This window comes from Alosa sapidissima, chromosome 22 (assembly GCF_018492685.1).
Source record: "Alosa sapidissima isolate fAloSap1 chromosome 22, fAloSap1.pri, whole genome shotgun sequence".
Lineage (NCBI taxonomy): Eukaryota > Metazoa > Chordata > Actinopteri > Clupeiformes > Clupeidae > Alosa > Alosa sapidissima.
In genome coordinates, this window is record NC_055978.1 from 21,809,446 (window position 1) to 21,833,017 (window position 23,572).

Sequence of the window (23,572 nt, forward strand, 5' to 3'; positions counted from 1 at the left end):
GAAATAACAAAACGGGAGGGTGCTGGGAGATGACCTTGAAATACGGGAGAAACCCGGGAAAAACGGGAGTGTTGACAGGTATGGGTTAGACTCACTGCCAGAAATGGTAGAATCATGGAACCAATTTATAAGTGCATTCTCCAGCAGAGGGCAAATCATCATAAGGAAAATGTAATAAATATGTTATTATTCATTGCACTTATGTTCATTTTAATCTGAATTCCACACAAATACCATGTTACAGTGAGGACAGTCTGCTATGGACTCACTCATAGATGAAATCAGAGCACTTACTTTAGGCCTAAGAGTTTCTCCTCCACAGCACAATATCTTCAGTCATAGTGTATTTGCTTCATGATGCCTGTGAACACATACAACATACGACTATACATTTGTTTTTATTGAAGTTGAGTTATGAACCTGAGATCTGAACAGATCTGAAAGTATCTGAACAGCAAAGCTGAGTATTCAGAACACAGGCTGTTTCAATGTCCAATGACACTGACAATAACAAAAATGTTCATCAAAAAAAAAAAAAAAAAAAGCACTTAATCTAGGTCCTACAAAAGGACATACAGTGAAGCTGTTGTTTTTTGAAACCACATTATTACATGCACACAATATCACATATTATTGCAGAGGTCCCAACCATCCCACCTCAGTTAACTGGTTATTGGACTCTTCCTCAAACCAGTCTGTTTTTTGTGTTGTTCCATTATCCTCCCATGCATCCTACTTTCCTTAATGACTGTCCACCTCATGCTCACCCCCAAAATGAAGCTGCCAAATCGGTTTTGAAGCCAAATTTTATGATGTTCTCTCTATCTATATGTCTGCTGAAGTGTTTTTACATGTAAAACCTCATCCCTTTAAATGTTACATTGTGTTTTTAAAGAAGAGAAAATATAAATCCTGTTTGTTAAATTGTTGATAGCTCCAGAGATTCATGACAGTTATAAAAAAATAAAATGATTATAACATTTTGTGTTTATGAATACTATATTGGGCTACATTGCATGCAGACTACTGAAGACATGCAAGATGCAAAGCTGAGGCAAACCAGTAGAGGGCGACACAGTACATGCAATAACAGAATTTGTCCAGAGAATATCTAATCTATCTTTTTTTAATAAATACAAATTGTATTAATAAACTGGTCTGACACACTGTCGGCCATAGGTTAGCTCGATGTTCGTATTCAAGTTTAAAATGGAATATAACTGCTTATTTGTTGCATTTGTTATCTAACAGCTTTAATATCATTCATGGTATTTTAGCTATTTCCTTCTAAAAGCTGAGGAAGCTGAAATAATAATCAATCAACCAATTATTCAAAGATTGCAGAGAGTGATAGTAGTTTTGAAGCCTGCTGGTCAAGTCACTCAAATGTGTGAACCATGGACTGAAAAGGTGAGACCATGGGTGAGACGTGTTATGGACAATAAACCAGCCAATCGGAGTTGAGCGAACCCTTTTATCACACGACATTGAGAAATGTGCCAAATCTTGTGTCTGGGATTACCAGGTTATTTTCATAAAGTAATGGTAACTAAATTTGTATTCATACTGATGGAATGCATAACGTTTTGAGCAGCAGATCCTTGAATATGTATTTATGTTGGTCACTATTGTGTTAAGTATTTTGAAATATTTATTGTGCATAATAATATTAGCTACTGGTTTAGCGCCAAAACAACAGTAGGCTACCTAATCAACAGCTTTATCTCGTGCTAGCAGGCAAGCTTATGTCTATTGAGAATAATGTTGATCAATTAATTTAGATGACTTTACGACTGTAATGTAAAGCGAAATATGTAAACCTTACCATTTAATTTGTGTTTGCTAAAAAAAAAAGATAAGTTAACTTACTGCCACGATTGTGGTACATGCTATCTGCCCCTTTCATTATGCTAACTATGTCTCTTGAAAATTAGCATAGAAGCTACCGAGTTGACTTGCATAGTATTAGTTGAGTTAACTTGCTGGATATTTTGTACGGCAGGTGTGCATCTTAAATTCCTGGTTATACACCATTATCTTTCTAATAATGTAGAAACAATGACGAGCAGGAAAACAATGAACATCAGAGATACAGAGCTTACTTCATATGGTCTGGAAAAGAAGGTCGAGGTGGATGAACATCAAAAACAACGAAGACGGGCTCTGCAAGCACGTCATCGAGCCACCTTAGCTAGTCTCTTTGATTCTTTAAAAACGGTCGTCTGTCCAGGCAGCAAGAAAACTCCTGCAAAGGTAACTACCGTGGATTTTTAAATATCCAATGCTCATCATTTTAAGCATATATGTAGGCCTACGACTCTTACCTTGCAATAAACGGAAGTGGAGAGCGCTAAAGAGTGTTTTCTTGAGGACCCTGGACCAGTTGTTTCTTTTTGCCGTCTTGACTTTACTGAGGATTGGAGTGTATTGTGCTTTAAAATAAACATGACAGTTTTACACTCTTTTACACTTGAGTATATAGACAGTGGTGGACATTACTTGAGTACATTTACTCAATTACTGTACTTAAGTCACTTTTTCATGTATCTGTACTTTACTTGAGTATTTCAATTTTGTTAAACTTTTTACTTTTACTCCACTACATTTTGTTACAGCTGAAGTACAGCTGAAGTTCCTTTTGGAAAAAAAGACTGTCCAAATACATGTGTACTTACATGTATATTTTCTATTAAGCGAACTAGGCTTTAAATAATGGTGTTGCCTAACCTATGTTATTGTCATATCCACTATTTACTGTACCTTGTTGACCCCTTTTCACAATATTGATGTTACCATAACTAGCCTCTTGACGCCATCGAGCAAATGATAGACAATCTGACACTATCAAACACAAAAGGGAACATTTTGATTTGGTCCGAAAGTGTAATTCATTCAAAAAAGAAAAGTATCTAAGATAAGATATCACATTAGTTTGTTTTAGTTCTTTCTACATACAACAATTATTAGCTGATTTTGTCCTTGAATGGAGGAGAAAGGCTCAATGAATGCCTATGTCTGTGCCGAATCATTTCAACAATAGTAAATGCAACTGTATTAGTCATAATACAATTCAGGACTTTTGATACTTAAGTACATTTGAATGCAAGTACTTTTGTACTTCCACTCAAGTGGAAATGTAAAAAGAGGACTTTTACTTTTACTGGAGTAACATTTGACCATGTGTATCTCTACTTTCACTCAAGTACAGGATTTGTGTACTTCATCCACCACTGTATATAGATCACATAAAGGTGATATTAATTGGACTCTATCCCCACACCTTGAATAGTCTACTAATAAACCAAAAGCTAAGTAAAACGTGTGCACGATATAGTAAAATGTGTGCACGATTTACTAAATTGAGCGCACACAATCTAATAAAATGATATCACAATTTAGTAAAACAAGTGCGCTATGTAGTAAAACGAGCACACAATATATTAAATTCTGCACACAATCTAGTACAATTTAGAAAAATGACAGTTTAGAAAAATTTGCTACAGTGAGCACACATTCTCTACAACAATTTCTTGCAAGGACACCTCCCGGGCTCCGTAGTTTTCTCCGCCGTTTTCCATACCTTTAATGCTGAGGTCATGAAAGAATGCACAAAATATGCATTGCTTGATGTATGAATAAATATGCATCGCTTGATGTTTTGCTTGATGACAAAAAATTACTTGATGTCTCTTACCACTGTCACTCCTCAGGAGCAATGGATCTCAGATTTCCATCAGTGTGATGAAAAAACAATATGTTTGATTTTAAACATGCTACATTATGATATAGCATACAATTATATTATCATGGTGGGATCATTAGTGAGATCTATGTAAAACCTGTGTTATGTCTCTTGATTACTTCTTAAAGCTGTGATTTCCTGTCTTTCAGTGGAAGATTCTGGATCATGCCAAAGGATACCTCAAAGAGAAGGAGACTTGCCTCAGCTATTTGCTCTCATTGAAACGTTAGTATCCATGCTGGACTGGATATACAGCCACATTGATTATTTTGCAACAGATTTACAAAATCCGCCCACAACATCATACCCACTACTTTTCTGTCCGCTAATGAGTAGCTCAGTGATTCAGTTTGTGGCTGACCTTATCCTGCATAGATAAGTCATGAATCTGCTTTATTCACACTAATGATATATTGCCTGATCTTGTGCAGTTAATTTGTGAATCTGCTGAATTCACATTTACACATGCAGCGACATTATTGTAATTTGCCCAAGGGTAACATTGTCTGGAGTCTAATAGCTGAATAAATTATTGCATAGTAGTTTATATATATATATTATATGTACATTACCAGTGAAAAGTTTGGAGACTCTTAGAAAGTTCCATTCCACTCCATTATAGACAGAATACTAGCTGAGATTTGCATTGTTTTTTTACTCAGGGCAGCAGTTTTCAGATGACATTAAGTGTTTACATAATTGCAAAAGGGTTCTCCAATGTTTTCTCAGGCGTTTAAAATGATATCAGATTAGTAAACTGAATGTGCCTTTGCAACATTGGAGGAATGGGTGCTGATAATGGGCAATGTAGATATTGCATTAAAGATCAGCCATTTCTTTCTACAACAGTCGAGAACCCTTTTACAATTATATAAGCACATAATGTAATCTGAAAACTGCTGCCCTGATTAAAAATACAATGCAAATGATCTCAGCTGGTATTCTGTCTATAATGGAGTGGAATGGAAATTTCAAAGTGTTTCTAAACTTTTGACTGGTATGTGTAGTATATATATGGTATATCAATATGTTCAAGAGTATTTTAAATTGTTATTTTTGAACAGACCCTGAAATGTACAGCACTAACGTTTTTGGTTATTTATATGTATTACAAGGGTCTTACCTGGAGAGAGAGGAAGGGTCCAACTCTTTGGAGGAAGTGCAAGAGCATTTCCGAAGGCTCTGCTCCAATTGCGTGTAAGCACTTTGTAATAACAGTGCTGCACCACCAGATGGCAGCATAACTTCATGGTAGACTTGTAGCCCCCTCCTGGATAATGTTTGCACTTTGAAGGTACCATCACTGTGATGGGTTTGTCTGCTTCTGTATGGTAGTCTGTGTCCTCATGAAGCCGAGAATTTCCTGGGTTTCAGTGAAGATGCATAAGTGATGCCATATCGTAGGAAATAAAGTCACAGTCTTATCTTCCATGATGTATTCTTAAGACGTTTATTCTTGCATGAATGCTTGTGTTTAATATTTATTTTCCTTCGCGTCTTGCCCTTTCTTCCCTTCTTTCCCTCTGTTTTCTTTTCTTTCTTGTTCCTCCATTCTCCACTCTTTCACCCATTTGTCTGTTTCTTTTCTACCATTCCCCCATCTCCTGACCTATCTCTCTCTCTCTATCCCTCCCTTTTCCCCTTCCCCTATCTCCTACTTCTCTCTCTCCATCTCTCTCCTCCCTGTCCCTCTCTCAGCCTGGAGCCCTCCAGTAGGCGAGGCCGGTACCGGTGCTCAGTGTTGCCCAACGTGGAGGAGGAGGAGGAGGAGGAGGCCCTGGAGGAGAGCGGCAGTGAGATCTCCCCTGACGACCCCACCGATGAGACGCCCTTCTCCCAGTCCTCGAGCCTTTCCGCCTCCAACATCCAGGAGTTTGAAGGGTGGGTTCATCTCAAGGAGCTGCATCCCATTGATTTCTGGAGATCAGTGTTGCATTTAGCCTCTTGTTATTATTCCACTGCTTGGTTGAATTTCCCATTGTCCTACGTAATTTAGAACGTGCATTAACATATGTTATTTGGACATCTATGAAGTAGATCCATTGTTTTGGCCGTATCACACTTTAATTAATTAATTATATTAATTCGAGCTCGTTGTGAAGTTTAAAGGAACTGTCACGTATGTGTCAGATAAAAGTAGTTCTACAAACAAGACAGTTTTAGCGATTAAAACGTTTAAATTATAACAGGAAATGAACAAAAACCCAAGTGGCAACAGCGGAATAAGCGGGATAATGGACTCCACAGTGGTCTGTTAACAGAAAATAATGCACCTACGAGGTTTCGCTCCGCTGCGCGTCGGGCCATATTACAACCTCGACTCATTATTTCCTGTTAACAGACCACCGTGCTGTCCATTATCCCTTAGTTAGGTTGCGGGTTCATGTGAGAATGCTGTCCCCTCCCCAGCATCCTATACAGGTGATTGTGGAGGATCTGTGTAGTGTTTCATACCCTTTTATTGACACCTTAGTACTTCCACGTGTGTCCTCTGTCATTGTGTTGAGATAATGGAGTATGTCTTTTCTTGTCGTTAATGCTAAGATGGTTAATTATAGTAATTGTGCTCAAGCTTTGTGCTCAAGCTGAAATATTTCCCAGGTGTTATGACAGGAGTAGGGAAATATGAAGCTGATATATCATCCAGATCACATTGCATATCAGTTGGGCATTATAATCAGGGAATTTGGATGTGAGGTGAGATGTCGGCGCTGACGTATTATTTCTCACAGTCCAGATGCAATCTGTTGTCGTCTCACACAGCGTGGTAACAGCCCCATTTGTGCAGCGCGCCAAACACATGTTGCCCCTGGTGTCCTCAGAAGTGGCTCAGAAAGGAGCGATTTCTGCTCAGAAAGGAGCAAATTCTGTCTTTTTTTCCTGTTCGGGCTACTCTTACCTGAGTTATCGTTCTTGTCCGCCGAGAGCACAGCCGTTAGCCCTAAGAGGCTGCTCAAGGGCTCTTTGTTTTCCGAGCCAGCCGCTGCCAAGCCCTTGGCACACCTGGCAGCGCTTGGCCAATGGAGGGTATCTGCGCCCCCTCCCCTCTTCCCCATCTGCCCAAGTGTTCTTCAGAGTGCAGGAGAGAATGATTTAGTCACTCCTCCGAACCACTTGCTCTTGATTGCTCTTATTAAAAGACGGCCGAGTACAGATGTGCGTCGGGCGATGCCAACGAAACACTCGCCCGCTTCGTAGACCCCCCCCCCCCCCCCCCCCCTCCCCCACATCGGGACCTCAAAACGTCACACGGTGTTGCTTTGTATTAATCTCCACCTTGGCACACAAACGCTGCACCATCTTCCCAACGCTCACCTTTTGGCAGAAGAATTGCGGGGGGAGAAGTTTGGTCGGCAGCGCTCTGCCAAAAGACTGCCTCGCCCCGTAATGGCCCCGTGCACTTCCAACTTCTTCTCTCGCTGCCACTTCCCCAGTCTTATCGAGAGCTGTCGGAAAGTCATCTGGAAATCGGTCGTTCTCCCCGAGGGACACTCTTCCGCCTGCATGCATCCGGTTTCAGCGCCTATGAGCTTGTGAGCCCCGCGCCCACATAGACCTGCTCCGTGTAATATCAAATATATTCAGTGATTCCCGATTCTCAAATTATTCAACAGCTGTACAGTTTTGTTTTGACCTGGAGGTACTGACTTACTTTTTGCGCTTCCCTGGCTTCAACCATCTAAAATGTATGGGCAGACAAAATGTATGTCTGAATAAATGTATAAATCTAATCCTTATGTTAAATTAATGATGTCTGTTGAGTGTATTGTACATTTCTTGTCTTGTGTTTTTCCTGTGACCTGAAGATATTGCCGTTACTTGTACCCCTACACTTTCAGCCATATGTAGCCACATATATATTAATGAATCAAGCTTCTACGTTACATTCATGTTTAGATGTATGTACATTTTTAGTAGCTTCTCCTCTTGATGTCTGGTCGCCCATTAAAACGTTTAAAATATATATATTTAATGAATCAAGCTTCTACGTTACATTCATGTTTAGATGTATGTACATTTTTAGTAGCTTCTCCTCTTGATGTCTGAAATGTATATGATTTTGCTGCCAGGGAGTGTCTGTCGAAATATCTATATGAATCGAGTTCTCGTGTTGAATTAATTCTTGAAGGTGCTGTACATTTCAAATTGATTTCAGGGGTGCATATCCAGTTAAAATGTCTATAGCAGACATATATGTGCTTGTATATATATTTGTGGCAGGTACTTATACTTCTGTAGTTGTGTTGATAAGTGTTGTGGTGTTTATTGTGCTGATTGGTGTGTCTGTGTTTGGGTGCAGGTACTTGTACATCTGTTACATGTATGCAGATTGGTGTGTCTGTGTTTGGGTGCAGGTGTTATACGGTAACTGGCTTTCATGTTAACTGGCTGGACTGTTTACTTTGCCTCTGGAGTGTTTACTTTGCTTCTCTTGCAGGTGTGTTCAGCTGATTTAGCCTCCGATACCTGGCCGCAGATTCGTCTGTTTAACTCAAGTTCAAATAGAAATGTTTGTGATGCTCCACTTTGTTGTTTAATGAAGCTTTACAACACGATGTGTCGGCGTTGGAAGTGTCAGGTTGTCTGTAGTAGGCTACATGCGCTGGACCATGAATATGCTACCAAATAAATAAAAGTAAATAAACTCCACGTGGGTCTCAAACCACTACTAAATTAAACTGCTTGCATGATAACCTGACACCAACATGCTTGCACCACTAACCAGTTGACACTTCCCAGTGAAATTGGTAATACTAGGCCTACTAGTAAATGAGGTCACCTAGTATGTTATTGTGTTTAGCAGGTTAACACAGTGGATTATGGTGACTGGCTACTGTGTTATCTTGCAATGTTGCCCAAAGTAGCCTATCATGATTCAGTTTACAAACATTTCACTGATTGCTGCCAGGCTGTGGAAGCCTCTACTTGAAGTGTCTTATTATGAACACCAGCAAATAAATAAAATAAACAGGTTCAACTATGAGATTCGAACTCGAATGACAAAACTAGAACTATAATCTGCATATTAACCTGATGCATATCACAACGAACGTGAAACACGCATTGAAACGCACAATGTGCAGGAGAAGTCTGTGTCTTCATTTTACACAAAATTTTACATATCACAAAAGATATGTAATATCAAATATCACAAGATACACATAGGCCTAGGCTATTTACGTTCGTGTTTTGACATGTTAACATAGGTTTGAGATGTATTGGATTTAGCCTATAGATATTTTAATAATTTATTTCTTATCAAGTGATAAGTTGCATGTGGCTCAACAGGTTGATGCATTGACAATGTTTTTTTAGACTAGCCTACGGGTTCAATCCTCGCCATTCACAGTTTTTTTAAATTTATACATTTTTAGACCAGCAATGCTTCCTCAATTTAGGCTGAAGACTAGGTGGCCACGGGCAGCCTGACCAGCAGTCAGTGAAACGTAAAAACCATTAAGCCTAGGCTATAGCCTACTTTGAAGGTCTAAATGGCTTGGGCAATGTAGCAAGATAACACAGTAGCCAGTTACCATGATCCACTGTGTTAACCTGCTACAAACACAATAACATACTAGGTGACCTCTTTTACTTGTAGGCCTAGTAAATAAGTATGGCCAATTTCACTGGGAAGTGTCAACCTGGTTAGTGGCGCAAGCAGGTTAATGTCAGGTTATCAGGCAAGTAGTTTAATTTAGTAGTGGTTCGAGACCCACGTGGAGTTTACACTTAGTTTATTTAGTTTTGTTTATTTGGTGGCATATTCATGGTCCAGCGCATATAGCCTAGCCTACTACAGACAACCTGACTTCCAACACCGACACATTGTGTTGTAAAGCTTTATTAAACAGCAGTGCAGCATCACAAACATTTCTATTTGAACTTCAGTTAAACAGACGAATCTGCGGCCAGGTATCGGAGGCTAAATCATCAGCTGAACACACCTGCAAGAGAAGGGGACGGTTACGTTAACTCCAGAGGCAAAGTAAACAGTCCAGCCAGTTAACATGAAAGCCAGTTACCGTATAACACCGGTACTTGTACATCTGTTACATGTATGCTGATTGGTGTGTCTGTGTTTGGGTGCAGGTACTTGTACTTCTACAGGCAGACGTTAGAGCTGCTGGTGCGCAGCGGGGTGCTGGCCCCGGAGCAGACGGGTCTGGCCGTGGTGTCGGAGGCCATCTCGGGCCTGTGGAGCAACCTGCCGCCAGAGCGCCGTGCCGCCTTCCAGCAGTGCACCCTGGGAGCCAGCCCGTACGCCTGGATGGGCTGCTGCTTCCTGAAGGAGGCCCCCGCCGAGGAGGACTGCTCCCAGGAGTCGTCCCAGTTCCCCAGCCAGGAGGAGGCATCCCCGTCCTCCCTGCTGCAGGAGGTGAGCGCGAGACTGTGTTGGCTAGCCTTGTGAGTGTGTCACACCTGCTCTCATAAGGATGTGTGTGTGTGAACATATGCATATAGCATCGATGTGCATGTAAGAACATATGCTTGTTTGTTTGTATGTGTGTGTTTGCATGAAAACACTGGGCATGGGTGTGTGTCTGTGTGTGTGTGTGTGTGTTTTTGTATGTGTGTGTATGAGTATGTGTGTGTGTGTGTGTGTGTCACTCGTCGTCCTCCTCCTCCTTCTTCTCCTCCTCCTCCTCTCTCCCACTCCCTGTCCAGCCAGAGACAGCGCGGGGCTGTTTATCTCTGGCCAGAGGCGAGATGCCTTATCAGGCCGCGGCAGAGAGCAAAGAGCCGCGCGCCCGCACAGCGCACTTCGCCAGCCACCACTGGACGTGCCAGCAGGACGCTCTCCGGACAGATGCCATCACTTAATCTGCCATGCTGCTGCGCGTGTGTGAGAGAGAGGGAGAGAGAGAGAGAGAGAGAGAGAGGGAGGGAGAGAGAGAGAGACAGATAGAAAGAGAGGGAGAAATAGAGAAAAATAGAGAGAGAGAGAGAGAGGGGGGGGGGGGGGGGAGCAAGAGAGGAGACCTGGGAATAAGCCGTCCACCAGGAAATCTCTTTTCCACCACCTGTGCACAAGTAGGACGCTTGGATTGCTTGAGTTATTTATTTATTTTTTTGGTGTTATTGTTGTTGTTGTCATGTCGTCACCACCATTGTTTTTTTTGTGAGAGTGGAGGCAATGCCAGTTTTTTAGGGGTTTTTAGGGGCATTTATGGACTGAAATTGGGTGCCAGGAACATGTCTAGCCAATCTTTAGAGGCCCAGAAAAAACGTGTCTGAATAAGGCCCAAAATAGCTCACCGTGTAAGCCCTGGAGGACAGCGCAGTGTATGCTCGTTTGAAAGTACTGGACAAAGGCATTGTTCTCATGTAAAGCACTGCACAGTCTAGGTGCATGAGAAAAAATGGGGGAAGAGAAAGCCCTTAATGTTATTGGCTCCTGCCTCTTCATAGAATACAAAGCAACAGGTCTCTTTCTCTTGGCATCTTAATAAAGGATTAAGTACGGTCTTGGTGGATCTGGAATTAGGAATGGGGAATAATGAAAAGAGAACTGTAACTAGTTCTATGTCAAAGACATGTCCAGGAATGAAACATGCAAGATTAAATGTAGCATTTTGTAATTGAGGTTTTCTGTAAAAAACAATCCCCTGGAGTGGTATGTATGTTGATAGCAGAGTACGTTTTTGTCTGATGTGCGTTTTGGGTTGCTGAGTGTGTTTTGTTTGTGCGGTTTATCAGGACCTGCTCCAGGATGCCTATGATGTGGTCAGGAAGGACATGGACTCCAGCTCCCAGGCCAGGTAACCTTCCGTCTCCATCAGCTTCACACACCCTCTTTCCCAGTTTGACATCTCACCCACTATCATATCACTCCTCTTCTCTACTCTCCTGCTAACACTCTTAGACTGCTCTGTGACAGGTCTCAGAAATGTCTGAAGTCTGTAAGGTTGACTGAAAGGTGTGAATTGGTTAGGTCTGGAATAGTAATGTGTGTAGACATTCTGGAATTAACTCACTTTTATTAAATAAATATGACTTTCTTCTTTCTAGAAGTCTATGTTGGTTTTTTATGGTAGGTCCAAAAATTAAATTAAATTTAAACTGAACGCAAAGTTCTTAACATTCACTTATTTGCTGTATAAAGACTATTTGAAACTCAACAGTCGGTCCAGGACAGGAATTCTGTTTGATGAAGCGAGAGCAAGAACTCAGTCACCCCAATTATGATGTAACTCCACAGAAGAATGAATGCTTTGTGAGACTGCCACTGAAAAGTCTAGACAGTTGCTTCTGTTATTGTTTGAGTGGGCCTTCAAAACAGTGGTCCAAAAGCAGCAGCCTGTCGGCAGACAGCCTGTTCTGCTGGCAGCAGCTGGTGTATGGTTTCCCTTGTCAATGTGTACACAGGAGAGTTGTATATGCTATTGAAAAAAAAAAAAAAAAAAAGATGTGGATCAATTCATGTCATGTAAGTTCGTTGTTTTTCTCTAGTCTTTACCGTCGGACTGGGCAGAAGTTTGCATGGGGACCAAAAAAAAGTTCAGAGTCCTCGGTTGAACCCCAAGGCGGCAAAGCCAGTGCTTGAGACATGAACGCGGGTGACGACTTCACGCGCCTGACTGTCAGTCAGCGTCAATGTCTGCCTCGCCGAGAGTGATGCCTCCATCCATTCCTACCGTCTCCATCAGAAATGAATTGGTAGAGACAGAGACAGTCATGGCCATCATCTGAAGCCGCCCTAACTCCCGAGTCTGCCTCTCTCTCTTTCTTCTCACCAGCTTTGTCTCACACCTCCTCTCTCCACAGAACTCACACCTTCGCTCCTCTCTCTCTCTCTCTCTCTCTCTCTCTCTTAGGTCCTCTCTCTCTCTCTCCCTCTCTCTCTCTCTCAGGTCCTCTCTCTCTCTCTCTCTCTCTCTCTCAGGTCCTCTCTCTCTCTCTCTCTCTCTCTCTCTCTCTCTCTCAGGTCCTCACACTCTCTCACGCTCCAGTCTCTCTTCCCCACCCCACGTGACGAGAACATGTGTGCTGCTCTGCATGTTTGTTTCTGTGGTCCTGAGCCAGCCTTCTTTCCCCCATTGCCCCTCTCTTCTGTCTCCATCCCTTTGTGCACTCACTCAGTCCATGAGAAGATAGATAGATAGATAGATAGATAGGTAGGTAGACAGACAGATAGACAAGACAGAGATTAAGATGGAACAGCCTTCCTCTCTCTACCTCACCCTTAGTAGTTGTGATTTTTCTGTCACAGCAGCATCGCCACCAGCACAGCTTCTCTCTTATGTCTCCCTCACTCTCACTCTCTCTCTCTCTGTCTCTGTCTTACTCCCTCTCTTTTGTGCCTCAGTCCCTCTCTCTCGCTCTTTCTCTATCTCTTTCACTCCCTCTATCTCTGTCTCTCTCTCGCACACACACTCTCTGATGCGGTCTCCCCTCCCTCTCCTGCCCTCTCTCTCTCCCCCCCACATATACAGGTGTTTGCTGCTGTCCCTCTGCAACACACACACACACACACACACACACACCTCGCCCCCCTCTCTCTCCGTCCGCCACCCAGAGACAAATCACACTGAAAGTAATAGTAATCTCACAGGGCTGCTTGCTATTGCTATTGACAGGGAGGGACGGACAGAATAGATTTCTGCAAGAATGCGCAGACACTATCCATAATTTATGAGCTGTGACAGCAGCAAGTTATTTTTGAGCCACTAGTTTGCAAGTGTGAGAGTGAAGTGTGATCCTTTTACAACGTTGGAAGGGTGTTTTATGAAAGGAAGAAAAAGAAGAAGAATATGTGGGTGTCACGGCAGTTTAAAACACTAAAGGCCCATTCACACCAAGAACGATAACGATAACGATAAATAAATATCGTTCTCGTTAATATGAATGACGACGTTCACACATAAACTATAATGATAACGACATGAAGAACGATATCGTTGGGGATCACTTTCAGAGCGATTTTCACAACGATAAAATGGTAATAGCCAATCAGAACCCATCGAATTTTAGCCGTCACATTTATTAACACAAGGAGAGACTTTGTTTATCGTTGTTCAGTGTGAACGCTTTTATCGTTATGGTTATAGTTATCGTTATCGTTCTTGGTGTGAATGGGCCTTAAGGCTGCCCACTCACCTTCAGCTGAATTGCAAATGTGCAAACTCTTGAGTTTGCAGTGGCATAAAAACACACACTGTGTCATCATACAGAGGTGTGTGTATGTATGTGTGTGTGTGTGTGTGTGTGTGTGTGTGTGTGTGTGTGTGTGTATGTGTGAGTGCGAAGCTGCGAAGTTTGTATATTTGAAATGCTCATCTTCACAATAGACATGTGCGGACAGCTCTGCCTCGCTCGACCTTAACCTCGCTCTGCACCCATCACCGTACGAAACAGCTTGCCCGCGCCGTGTAACGTCGGGGTGGGGGGCGCTCAGGGCAGTGGGGGCTCATGCCTAATGCAAAACAGTATAGAGAGGCTCTCACTCAAGCACGCCCAAAATGGAAGCCGGAGGACGGACCCAGGAGTGTCATTTTGGACATCAGTTACTGAAAATGATCTATCTCTGAGTGTGTTTGTGTGTGTGTGTGTGTGTGTATCGGAGAGAGAGTGTGTGTGTGAGAGAGAGAGGAGAGAGAGAGAGAGAGAGAGAGTGTGTTCGTCAGTGAGGGAGGATGTGTGTGTGTGTGTGTGTGTGTGTGTGTGTGTGTGTGTGTGTATATGCGTGCTTATGTGAGTGTGTTTGTGTGTGTTTAAATGAGTGTGCTATTCAGTGTCTTGCATGAGGGATGTTTGCTGAAGCACACCTTTGGGGATGGGGTGGTGTTGGAGGTGGTGTTTGTGGCGGTGGTGTTGGGGTGGGGGAGAGCGAGGCAGAGTGGGTGGAGGCGCTGTCCCGTAGGCACAGAGTGTCTCCTCACGTAGAGCTCTAATGGAGACTGTCTGCAGTGGCCCGATTGAAGCAATCAATCACCGTCAGATGCTTGGCTCCTTCAGGACCACAGCATGCCATGCACACACACACACAAATGCACACACACACACACACGCACACTCACACTCACACACACACACACACATAATCACACTCACATGTACACACACACAAGGACATATACTTACACATGTATAAATACACTTACACATGCATAGACCCACCCTGTGTTCTTACTCTAGTGAACTTAGTGAAAGAGTCATGAGGGGCTTACATAATCAGACAATTGTTACACATTCACAAATTCTCCTATAGTTACAGCAACACATATGCACACACACATTCCTATGCTCACCTGTAGGTATAGACCTTACACATATACTACCACATACAGAAATAACCATATGCATGTAAGCCATCATACAGTAGCATGCAATTGTTTGCACAATTCTTCTTGTACACATATCTTTACACTAACACACCCGCACATGCATTAGGAAAGTTAATATATAACTTTAATGTGTACTTTCATCAAAATGCATGTAATTCCAAATGCATTCCAACTCAATACTCAGTCCAATGCATTGAGGACATTAACTTTTGTGCTAGATGAAAAATCTAATTGTTTCCTTGAGCAAAAAAAATCAAGCTAAACAGCTGTCCAAAATGTATTTCCCATAGTGAATATTAATATAGTTACACAAAAAGTCCATTAACAGTTATTTTTTTTATACACTCAGTGAATGAAATAAAAACAAACCGCACAAATTAATTACATTTAGGTCTGCTGTTTCCAATTGTTAGCACACAATTAGCTAATAATCACATACTGTACAATAACTCTCTTTCCTGGACTCAATCTATGCAAACGTGGTTTGAAAAAAGCCAAGCGATGTCCTACCATTTAAAATGTTAGTAATTGCATTATTCAAATGCTTGTAACCTCCTAAAAGCGCCATTAGTCATTGTAATTGAAAGCACTAAGGGAAGCAGAGGCCGTAAGCGGCAGTACTCCAGTGGCCCATATTAAAAAGCTACTTCCTGCCATGCTAAGGTTTTAATACGTAGTCAATCGCACGTCACGCTGGACCTTTCAAGGACCGGGGTCACTCAGGCCAGGTCAATGAATTATTCATGCTACGTCACAAAGTCCTCTCCAATTACACGTAGGCCCGCACTGCAATTCCATGGAGGTGTAAAGAAATTCTAACGTTAGGCAGTCATTGGAATACTCTCTTTTTTTTTTAAGGTAAATTCAGGACACAACTAACTTCACCAACCTCTCTCTCTCTCTCTCTCTCTCTCTCTCTCTCTCTCTCTCTGTCTTTGTGAGTGTGTGTGTCTCTCTCTCTCGGCCAAGAGAAGCAAAAGAACAGCTTTTTTCTTCTTTTTTTTATAAAAAAGAGCCACTTTAATTGGCCTCCTCCTTAGTTAAATAGCAGGCTGAAGATCCCTGAAGCCCATCACTAATTCACAGTGGTGTGGAACTGAAGTGAAGAGGGGCATTGGGAGAGAGGGCGAAAGGGGGCGTCATTAGGAGATGAATCTCCCCTAATTTGTCAAGGATCTCATTTTAATTGGCCGTCCAAACAAACGGCCAGGGAGCTTGCTACTTGGCCTGCCTTGCATCTCATGTCCTCCTTACACACACACAAACACACACACACACACAAACACACACTCACACAAACACACACACACTCACACAAACACACACTCACACACACACAGCTAGTGCTCAGCACAGGGCCCTTGCGATCGATACCCTGCTCAGCACTCACAGTGCCTGAAGCTAACGGCTAATCAGCAGGACGTGTGCAGGCAAGGGATTCATGGCTCTAGTCCTCCTCCCCGACGCCTATGCCACCCCCACGCTACCCACTACCCATAATCCCTCTTGTCCCCCCCCGCTGGCACAGGCGTGGATCTGAGCAAAATGGGAATTGAAGCCACCTGTCTTTTTAAGAGGAGTCACCGAGAAACTTGCACACACACACACACACACACACTCTGCAGTTTCGCTCTCTCTGCAGCTCTGCAGAAAAATTGCAAATGTATACCCGTTCTTTCCTTTCCAAAAATGTATTCAGTGTTTGTACTAACAGTAACAGTAGTCATGCCTGCATTGCAGGCAGAGGAGAGAGAGTCAAAATTAAAATCCTAGGCGGAATTATAAAGTAAATACGTAAATACAAACCTGATTTACCTGGTTAATTAATCCCTTTGTTGCATGACGTTGATGCATTGAGTGTGTACTGTACTGCATGCTGAGAGCAGTAGAATGATGTGGTGCTCTGTGTGCTGCACATAGTTAGAGCTGCGCATGTGTGTGTCCACAGCCCTGAGCCGCTGCCGTCATCTGGAGGAGATTTCGAGAGGCTGAGGGAGATCTACAAGGACATCATGGGTTTTGTCAAGGGCCACATGTCCACAGAGCTGGAGTTCACAGAGGTGGGTTTGCCATTTACTAGTAGACATTTGCTTATCTAATGCAGTGTTTCTCAAACTTTTTCAGACCAAGGGCCACTTAACCAAAAAAAAAAAAAAAAAACTCATGGACCACCTGGCTAAAAAAAAAAAGAGTAGACCTACTTCAACACTTCAACAGTATATTACACAATAGGCCTACTGACTGAACCACCTTGCTCAGGACCGTTTCAAGGAATTTGGGGGCCCCAAGCAAAATGGTCCCCCCCCCCCACCGCACGCAAAGCCTACAGGAACCACAGCATAGCCATACAATTTAAGTTCACCCACAGTTTATATAAATAAAAAATGTTGACAGTGCAAATACTGCTGTTGCATATATATACTGTGCAGTAGTTTTGAACATTTTGAACATTTGAACGTACCATAAAATCCAATGTCAGCTTCTTCCTCATGAATGGAGGATGAAGTTGATGGTGTACCTTGGAAAATAATTGAAAAAAAATCTGAAATTACCTGTGAAGTACGTTTGACCATTTCACTGTTAGCATATTGGAAAAGGTCATTAACAGCTCAGCTCAGTGAGAGAAATTCACTCTACCTTCATCAGTGGAGGTATCCTTAGGAAGAGCCTGAGGGCTGAGAAATGTAAGCAAAGCACCTTGAGGGAGAAAGAAAAGATATGTTAGCATTTCCATATTTTGATATTTAGAAGGGATGCAGCTGCTTTCACAACTACCAATGCTTACTGTAAAAACATCCCAAGCTAATGTTATACATTGACTTAGGCCTACTTGTAGCTTAACATAGCATTTAAGCATTCTGCTGTGTGAGAATTAGACAGACGCACCTGGTGCTTTAAAGACAGTAAACAGCTGGCGTGCATGAATACTGCTAGACATGAATGTTCCAGTCTGCTTTGATGCATCGATGAATTTACCGTGTGGATTTCCTAACCCCATTTGGTAAATAGATTATCACGGTCGATTAGTTAGTATAGCAGAGAAGCTATGCCACTTTCATCAAAACCTATTACAAAGCTATAGCAATGTTATGTCATTAAATAACGATAAACAGTGATTCTGGAACAGGTCTGCGTCTTCCTTATCCCGTTAACACACATATTACAGTATATAACCATATTCCGTCCGTTCGAGAAAAAAAAGTTGTGCTGACTGTTCTAGTTTGTTACAAGCAGCATGGGCCGTCAGGCAGGTAGTTAACATAAACATTTTTTGCTAGGCTAGCCTTCCTGCTGTGACATTACACCATTTGTACAAGACAAGTAGAGCTATTTTATCCAGTGTAATTTATCACTTACCACTATCTTGTTTTTTCTCGTCATCCTCTTCCTTTCTCTTCTTTCTTTTCCGGCTTCCGGACACATAACTCCGCTTCATTATGACATTATGATATGTTTATATTTTCGCGGCAGCAGAGATCACGAACCTGGCTGGCTGGCTGCCGTCAGCGACTACTGAGAGGGGCCCCCTTGAGGGGGATCCTGGTATTGCCGGTAACAGTGTTGTTGCACTTTACTGCATTGACTATCAAAGGGGCGCTCACAGTTTGTTGTTGCATTTTATTCTTAACCAGTCGTTGTCTTGTGGCCCCTGGCCAGCTCGGGGCCCCAAGCAATTGCTTGGTTTGCTTGCCTTCTAGCGACAGGCCTGACCTTGCTTATTGTGTCAGAGGATTCATATTATTTAAACTGGCATAGCTTGCATAGGCAGTGTAAGAAAAAAATAGGAAAGGTTTTCTCTTCTTCGGATTGATACAGCAAAGTGGTTTATTCCAGTGTAATATGGTAGAAAGGTTCACAAAAGTTCACAAAGGTTCAACCTATACCTGCCCTCGGCATATTCTCTGGAGTTCTCTCTCCTTCGTCCTCTCTGGGTGAACTACTTTGTCCTGTCTCAATGAACTAACTAAAAGTTACCAACTCAAGTCATTATATGCTGGTCTCAATGCAAATTAATCTGGCTTCTACCCAGATAGCATTTTGTCCTATGTATATGATAATTCAGTTAACCTCACATCTTTTGCTGGGATGGTTTTCAATGGCTTACCCCCAAAACCCATTCTATGATCGTTGGTGTTTCACACCTCACCTGGCGCCAAACCGTCTGGCCTGCCATCAGAACATCAAAACTTTATCTTGGTTGAGAAAAAGGATATCACTCATACAATTCGGCAGGATTAATTCCTTACAGCAGTGTTGCAGAAATGTGTGGATTTACAAGTTGGTTCAATATTGCAAACAACGCGGACCACTTGGGATAGTTTGCCCACCACCAGTGGTCCCTGGCCCCCGGTGTGTGAGAAACACTGATCTAATGGTGTGATTCTATTTAATGTATACTATAATGCCTTTAATGTACACTAGGGATGCTACGTTACACGGTACACCCTTCCAAGGTTCCATACGCAGATGTGACTGCAGTGGTACATCTATTATTTCTTATTATTTCCGAAACCTGGTCGTTGCGCCGCAGACTAACATGCACGTTGTAGCCCTACACTCATAGCAACACTGCTGGAGCCCACCAGCATTTCCCTGCAGCCTATCAGCGCTCTGTGTGTGTGTGTGTGTGTTCGTAGGAGTTTGAGAAGAGAGAGAGAGAGAGAAAGAGAGAGAGAGAGCACACACAGCTCCCTGACAGCTCTAACACAGCCACAGTTCAACGTTTTGCAGCAGTCCATGCGGTTCACCTGCGTCGCAAGCTGTGGGGTGGGGTGGTCCTTACAGATCATGTATCAACCTTGGACTGTTGCACCACTAGGAGTTGTAATTCATTTGAATTAAAAAGATGTTTCTGTGTTGTGGTCCCACAGTATGAGTCAGACATGTGGACTCGAGTCACATGACTTGGACTCGAGTCAGACTCGAGTCATGATTTTAATGACTTCAGACTTGACTTGATAAAATTCGGCATGACTTGCGACTCGACTTGGACTTGAATACTATTCACTCGAGACTTGACTCAGACTTTGCCTCTTTGACTTGTGACGACTTGACATGTCTCGAGTCAAAAACTAAATTTCCTGATCGTGGAACAGTCAGCCCAGAGATGCTTTCCCTCCGCGACTTAAAAAAATAAAAAAATAGCGGAGACAAGCGGCCAGTCCAGAGCACAGTTCAGTGCTTGCTGCTACCCCCACATGCGTTACGCACTGTGTGTAGGGCACCAAGAGACAGAGATACGACCAACATTTAGCTAATAACTAGTAGCTTTACTGCAAACTGATTTGCACTCTTGTTAGAGAACGTTTACAATGTCAAAATGCACCAACAGCATGTTACATAAAGATGATACTTTTCGAGTCCTCTCCATTAAGATCCAACTTGAACTTATGCTAAGCTACTGCATTTAATTGAGAACCCCATCTAAGCACGCACGAGAGGGAGAGAAAACGAGTGGCAGGTTCCAGCTGGCTTGTCATTGTTGATGATGATTGATATTTTCTTTTAAATATAAGAAACGTATAAAAGGAAATCATGAAGGCAACAAATACGAGATTAGGGGAAATTGCGGATTTATCCGGTTCTCACTACTGTTATAAACTATGAGATCCAGGTCACTATGACATAGGCTGCACTCACTGTGATTTGGAAAGTGGACAAGAATATGAAGAGTTGTCTTTGCCTTTGTTTAATGGAAATGGTGAGTCTTGAAGTAGGCCTATTCAATAATTTGTTTACATGAAGCACATTGATATGCCGATTGAAACGCATTCCACTCAGCTAGCTAGGTGGCTACTGGCTACCAGGCTCATAATTCACATTTAATTGCAAACAGAAAATGTCAAGCAAGCATCATGTCATACATGCATCTATTTCCAAAGGAATGAAAGCTGTTTGTGCCAACTTAATATAATGCTTATCATTGTTAATATTGTGCTATTCATGTGGCACAAACAATGTTTGAGTTTGTGAACTAGCCATAGGAATGGAGCTGGTAAAAAAGATCATTATGAGAATGTGTGGACAGTGGCACACAATGGGCTTAAAGTGACAGTGCACCATTTACAAATGAGAAACAGCATCACATGGGTAGTATTTCTTAAGAAATGAATACTTTAAAACAAAATTACTGTGTCATTATTATCTTTTAAATAATATAAAAGTGTTGACCTTGGCTTCCCTTATGAGTCGCCACTGGCAGACAGCCTAATAAATTGTTTGCAGGCAAATCTGTGGCCTAGCGCAGTGAAATGCCATTAGTCAAATTATTACTCATCCTTACAGTGGGCTCCGAAATTTGGAAAAACAATATTTTTATTTGTCATGTAGCTATCCGTTTTGTACAGATTACTCAGGTATGCACATGTGTATATTGTATGCGCATGCATATATCGTAAAAGATTTCAAGACAGAAACATTGAACATATTTTAATCTGTATTTATAAAAAAAAAATCTGTGGATTAGATGGAAGTGTTAAAATTATGATCGATAGTCTAATAATGCCATTATTAAGTGAAGAGTACCTGATGACTTGTTCAGGACTTGAAAAAGATTGGGACTTGGACTTGGACTCGACTTGGCTTTGATGAGACTTGGACTTGGACTCGACTTGCCCTTCTCTGTATTTACTTGGGACTTGACTTGGACTTGAGTGCTAAGACTTGGGACTTACTTGTGACTTGCCAAACAGTGACTTGGTCCCACCTCTGGTATGAGTCATTGCCACACGTGGTGTAATTATACCTGTTAATGTTCTTTCTGAACTATAAAAAAAGAGATAGAAAATATTACTTTAATATAAATAGTATCACCCCTGTGTAATATATGTAAGTGAGTAGTACTGCTGTTTATAGTGGTGCCTGAATACCTATGCTAAGAGGGGAACTTGGCAACTATTTCAACGTAATAAACCTGTTTAGAAATCATTTGGATGGTTAAATGACCTGTTCCGGTGAAAATGGTGACTTTTCCCGCTGCCCCTAGCGTCCCCAGGCGGAAAACCAACCTTGCAACATTGAGACTACCGTCCCGGAAAGAGAAGTGAGAAACAAGAAACTCGTTTTAAATCGTGTTTCTTACCTTGTACCATCCACATAGTCTGCCGAACTTATGCTAACCGGTTTGCTAGCTTGTAAACAAATCCATGTGCTTTATCGTTACCCTTTTCCACAGTTTGAAATAGCATAATGCACAATTTCTTCAGCAGAGGGGGAAATCCTGCCAAGTTTCCCTTTAAGATGGTGAAAATCTAACCCTCTGGTTAGGTTAGGTTTAATAGAGATTGTATGCGTTCCATGGATACGCTGAAAAGCATGTTGTTTGCACTCACACAAAGAATGTACAACTATAAATACAGCGGACTGACAAAAATAAGTTGGTCTGTACACTCTGGAGATTGGAGTCGGAAATGTACAAAATATAAGGCACACATTGAAAGCTGCCCCATACTTCATTTAATTAATTAACTCATTGTATTTGTTAGGAACTGTGCATGACTGCAGAGTACCAGGAGCTTTTCCTCAATTGCTCTGAGAGCTTTGGAGAACCGTTGTCGCCCCCGTTGCTGTGACCCCTCCAACCCTCTGCCTCATTCCTGCTACTTATCTGGTGGATGTTGATTTTTAAGAGCACTCGTTAATTGTGTTGTCGAACCCATCTAGATGATGTAGAAGTGCGGATTGTTTACAGGCTTTGTTTTTTGTTTTTGTTTTTAAAATATGTTGCCATGTTTTCAACTAAATCTTATATTATGATGTTTTCCTCAGTTGATGTGTTAGCATACTTATGGCAGCATATATGTTTTTCTTAATAAATGCATAATTTTTTAACAAATATGAGTATTTGATTTATCTTCATGTGTAGTAATCAGGCAATTGGGAGTCTACTTATTCAATGAGCCATTTACAGTGTTATTCTAGTGTTGTTTTAATGCTTGCAAAACATTGCAAAGGTTATTTACAGTTAATGTCCATGATGAACTTGTCAACATCTCTGCACCCAAGTCTGTTAACAGAACATTGGCACTGTTAGGACGATTGCCAAATGTGTCAAAAACCAAAATATATTTGAAGCATCACTATGCGAGTTTTGGAGTAAGATTGCTACCTAAAAACCTACAATGTGGGCAGTCATGGCCTACTAGTTAGGGCTTTGGGCTTGTAATCGAAGGGTTGCTGGTTCGATCCCGGACAAGTAGGAACGGCTGAAGTGCCTTTGAGCAAGGCACCTAACCCCTCACTGCTCCCCGAGCGCCTCCGAGAGCAAGGCAGCTCACTGCTCTGGGTTAGTGTGCTTCACCACAGTGAGCCCCGACCAATGGGCCGCGGCTGAAGTGCCTTTGAGCAAGGCACCTAACCCCTCACTGCTCCCCGAGTGCCGCCACTGTAGCAGGCAGCTCACTGCGCCGGGATTAGTGTGTGCTTCACCTCAGTGTGTTCACTGTGTGCTGTTTGTGTTTCACTAATTCACTGATTGGGTTAAATGCAGAGACCAAATTTCCCTCACGGGATCAAAAAAGTATATATACTTATACCTCACTGTGTG

At 42.2% G+C, this 23,572-nt stretch overlaps 1 protein-coding gene across 3 annotated transcripts; it reads left to right on the plus strand.

Annotated features, from left to right (window-relative positions):
* Positions 1-1,312: 1,312 nt before the first annotated feature.
* Positions 1,313-22,861, plus strand: LOC121697795 (stimulated by retinoic acid gene 8 protein homolog). Of its 3 annotated transcripts, none has more exons than XM_042079505.1 (9): positions 1,313-1,410; positions 2,054-2,253; positions 3,892-3,967; positions 4,858-4,939; positions 5,441-5,623; positions 9,833-10,118; positions 11,441-11,502; positions 16,976-17,087; positions 22,512-22,861. In XM_042079505.1, exons 2-9 carry the CDS (start codon positions 2,059-2,061, stop codon positions 22,596-22,598), a joined length of 1,083 nt encoding a protein of 360 aa, XP_041935439.1. In that variant the 5' UTR covers positions 1,313-1,410; positions 2,054-2,058; the 3' UTR covers positions 22,599-22,861. The 3 variants fall into 3 exon arrangements, with proteins under 3 accessions (XP_041935439.1, XP_041935441.1, XP_041935442.1); XM_042079507.1 differs by lacking the exon at positions 1,313-1,410 and adding an exon at positions 1,431-1,545; XM_042079508.1 differs by lacking the exon at positions 1,313-1,410 and adding an exon at positions 1,432-1,539.
* The last annotated feature ends 711 nt before the right edge of the window (positions 22,862-23,572 follow it).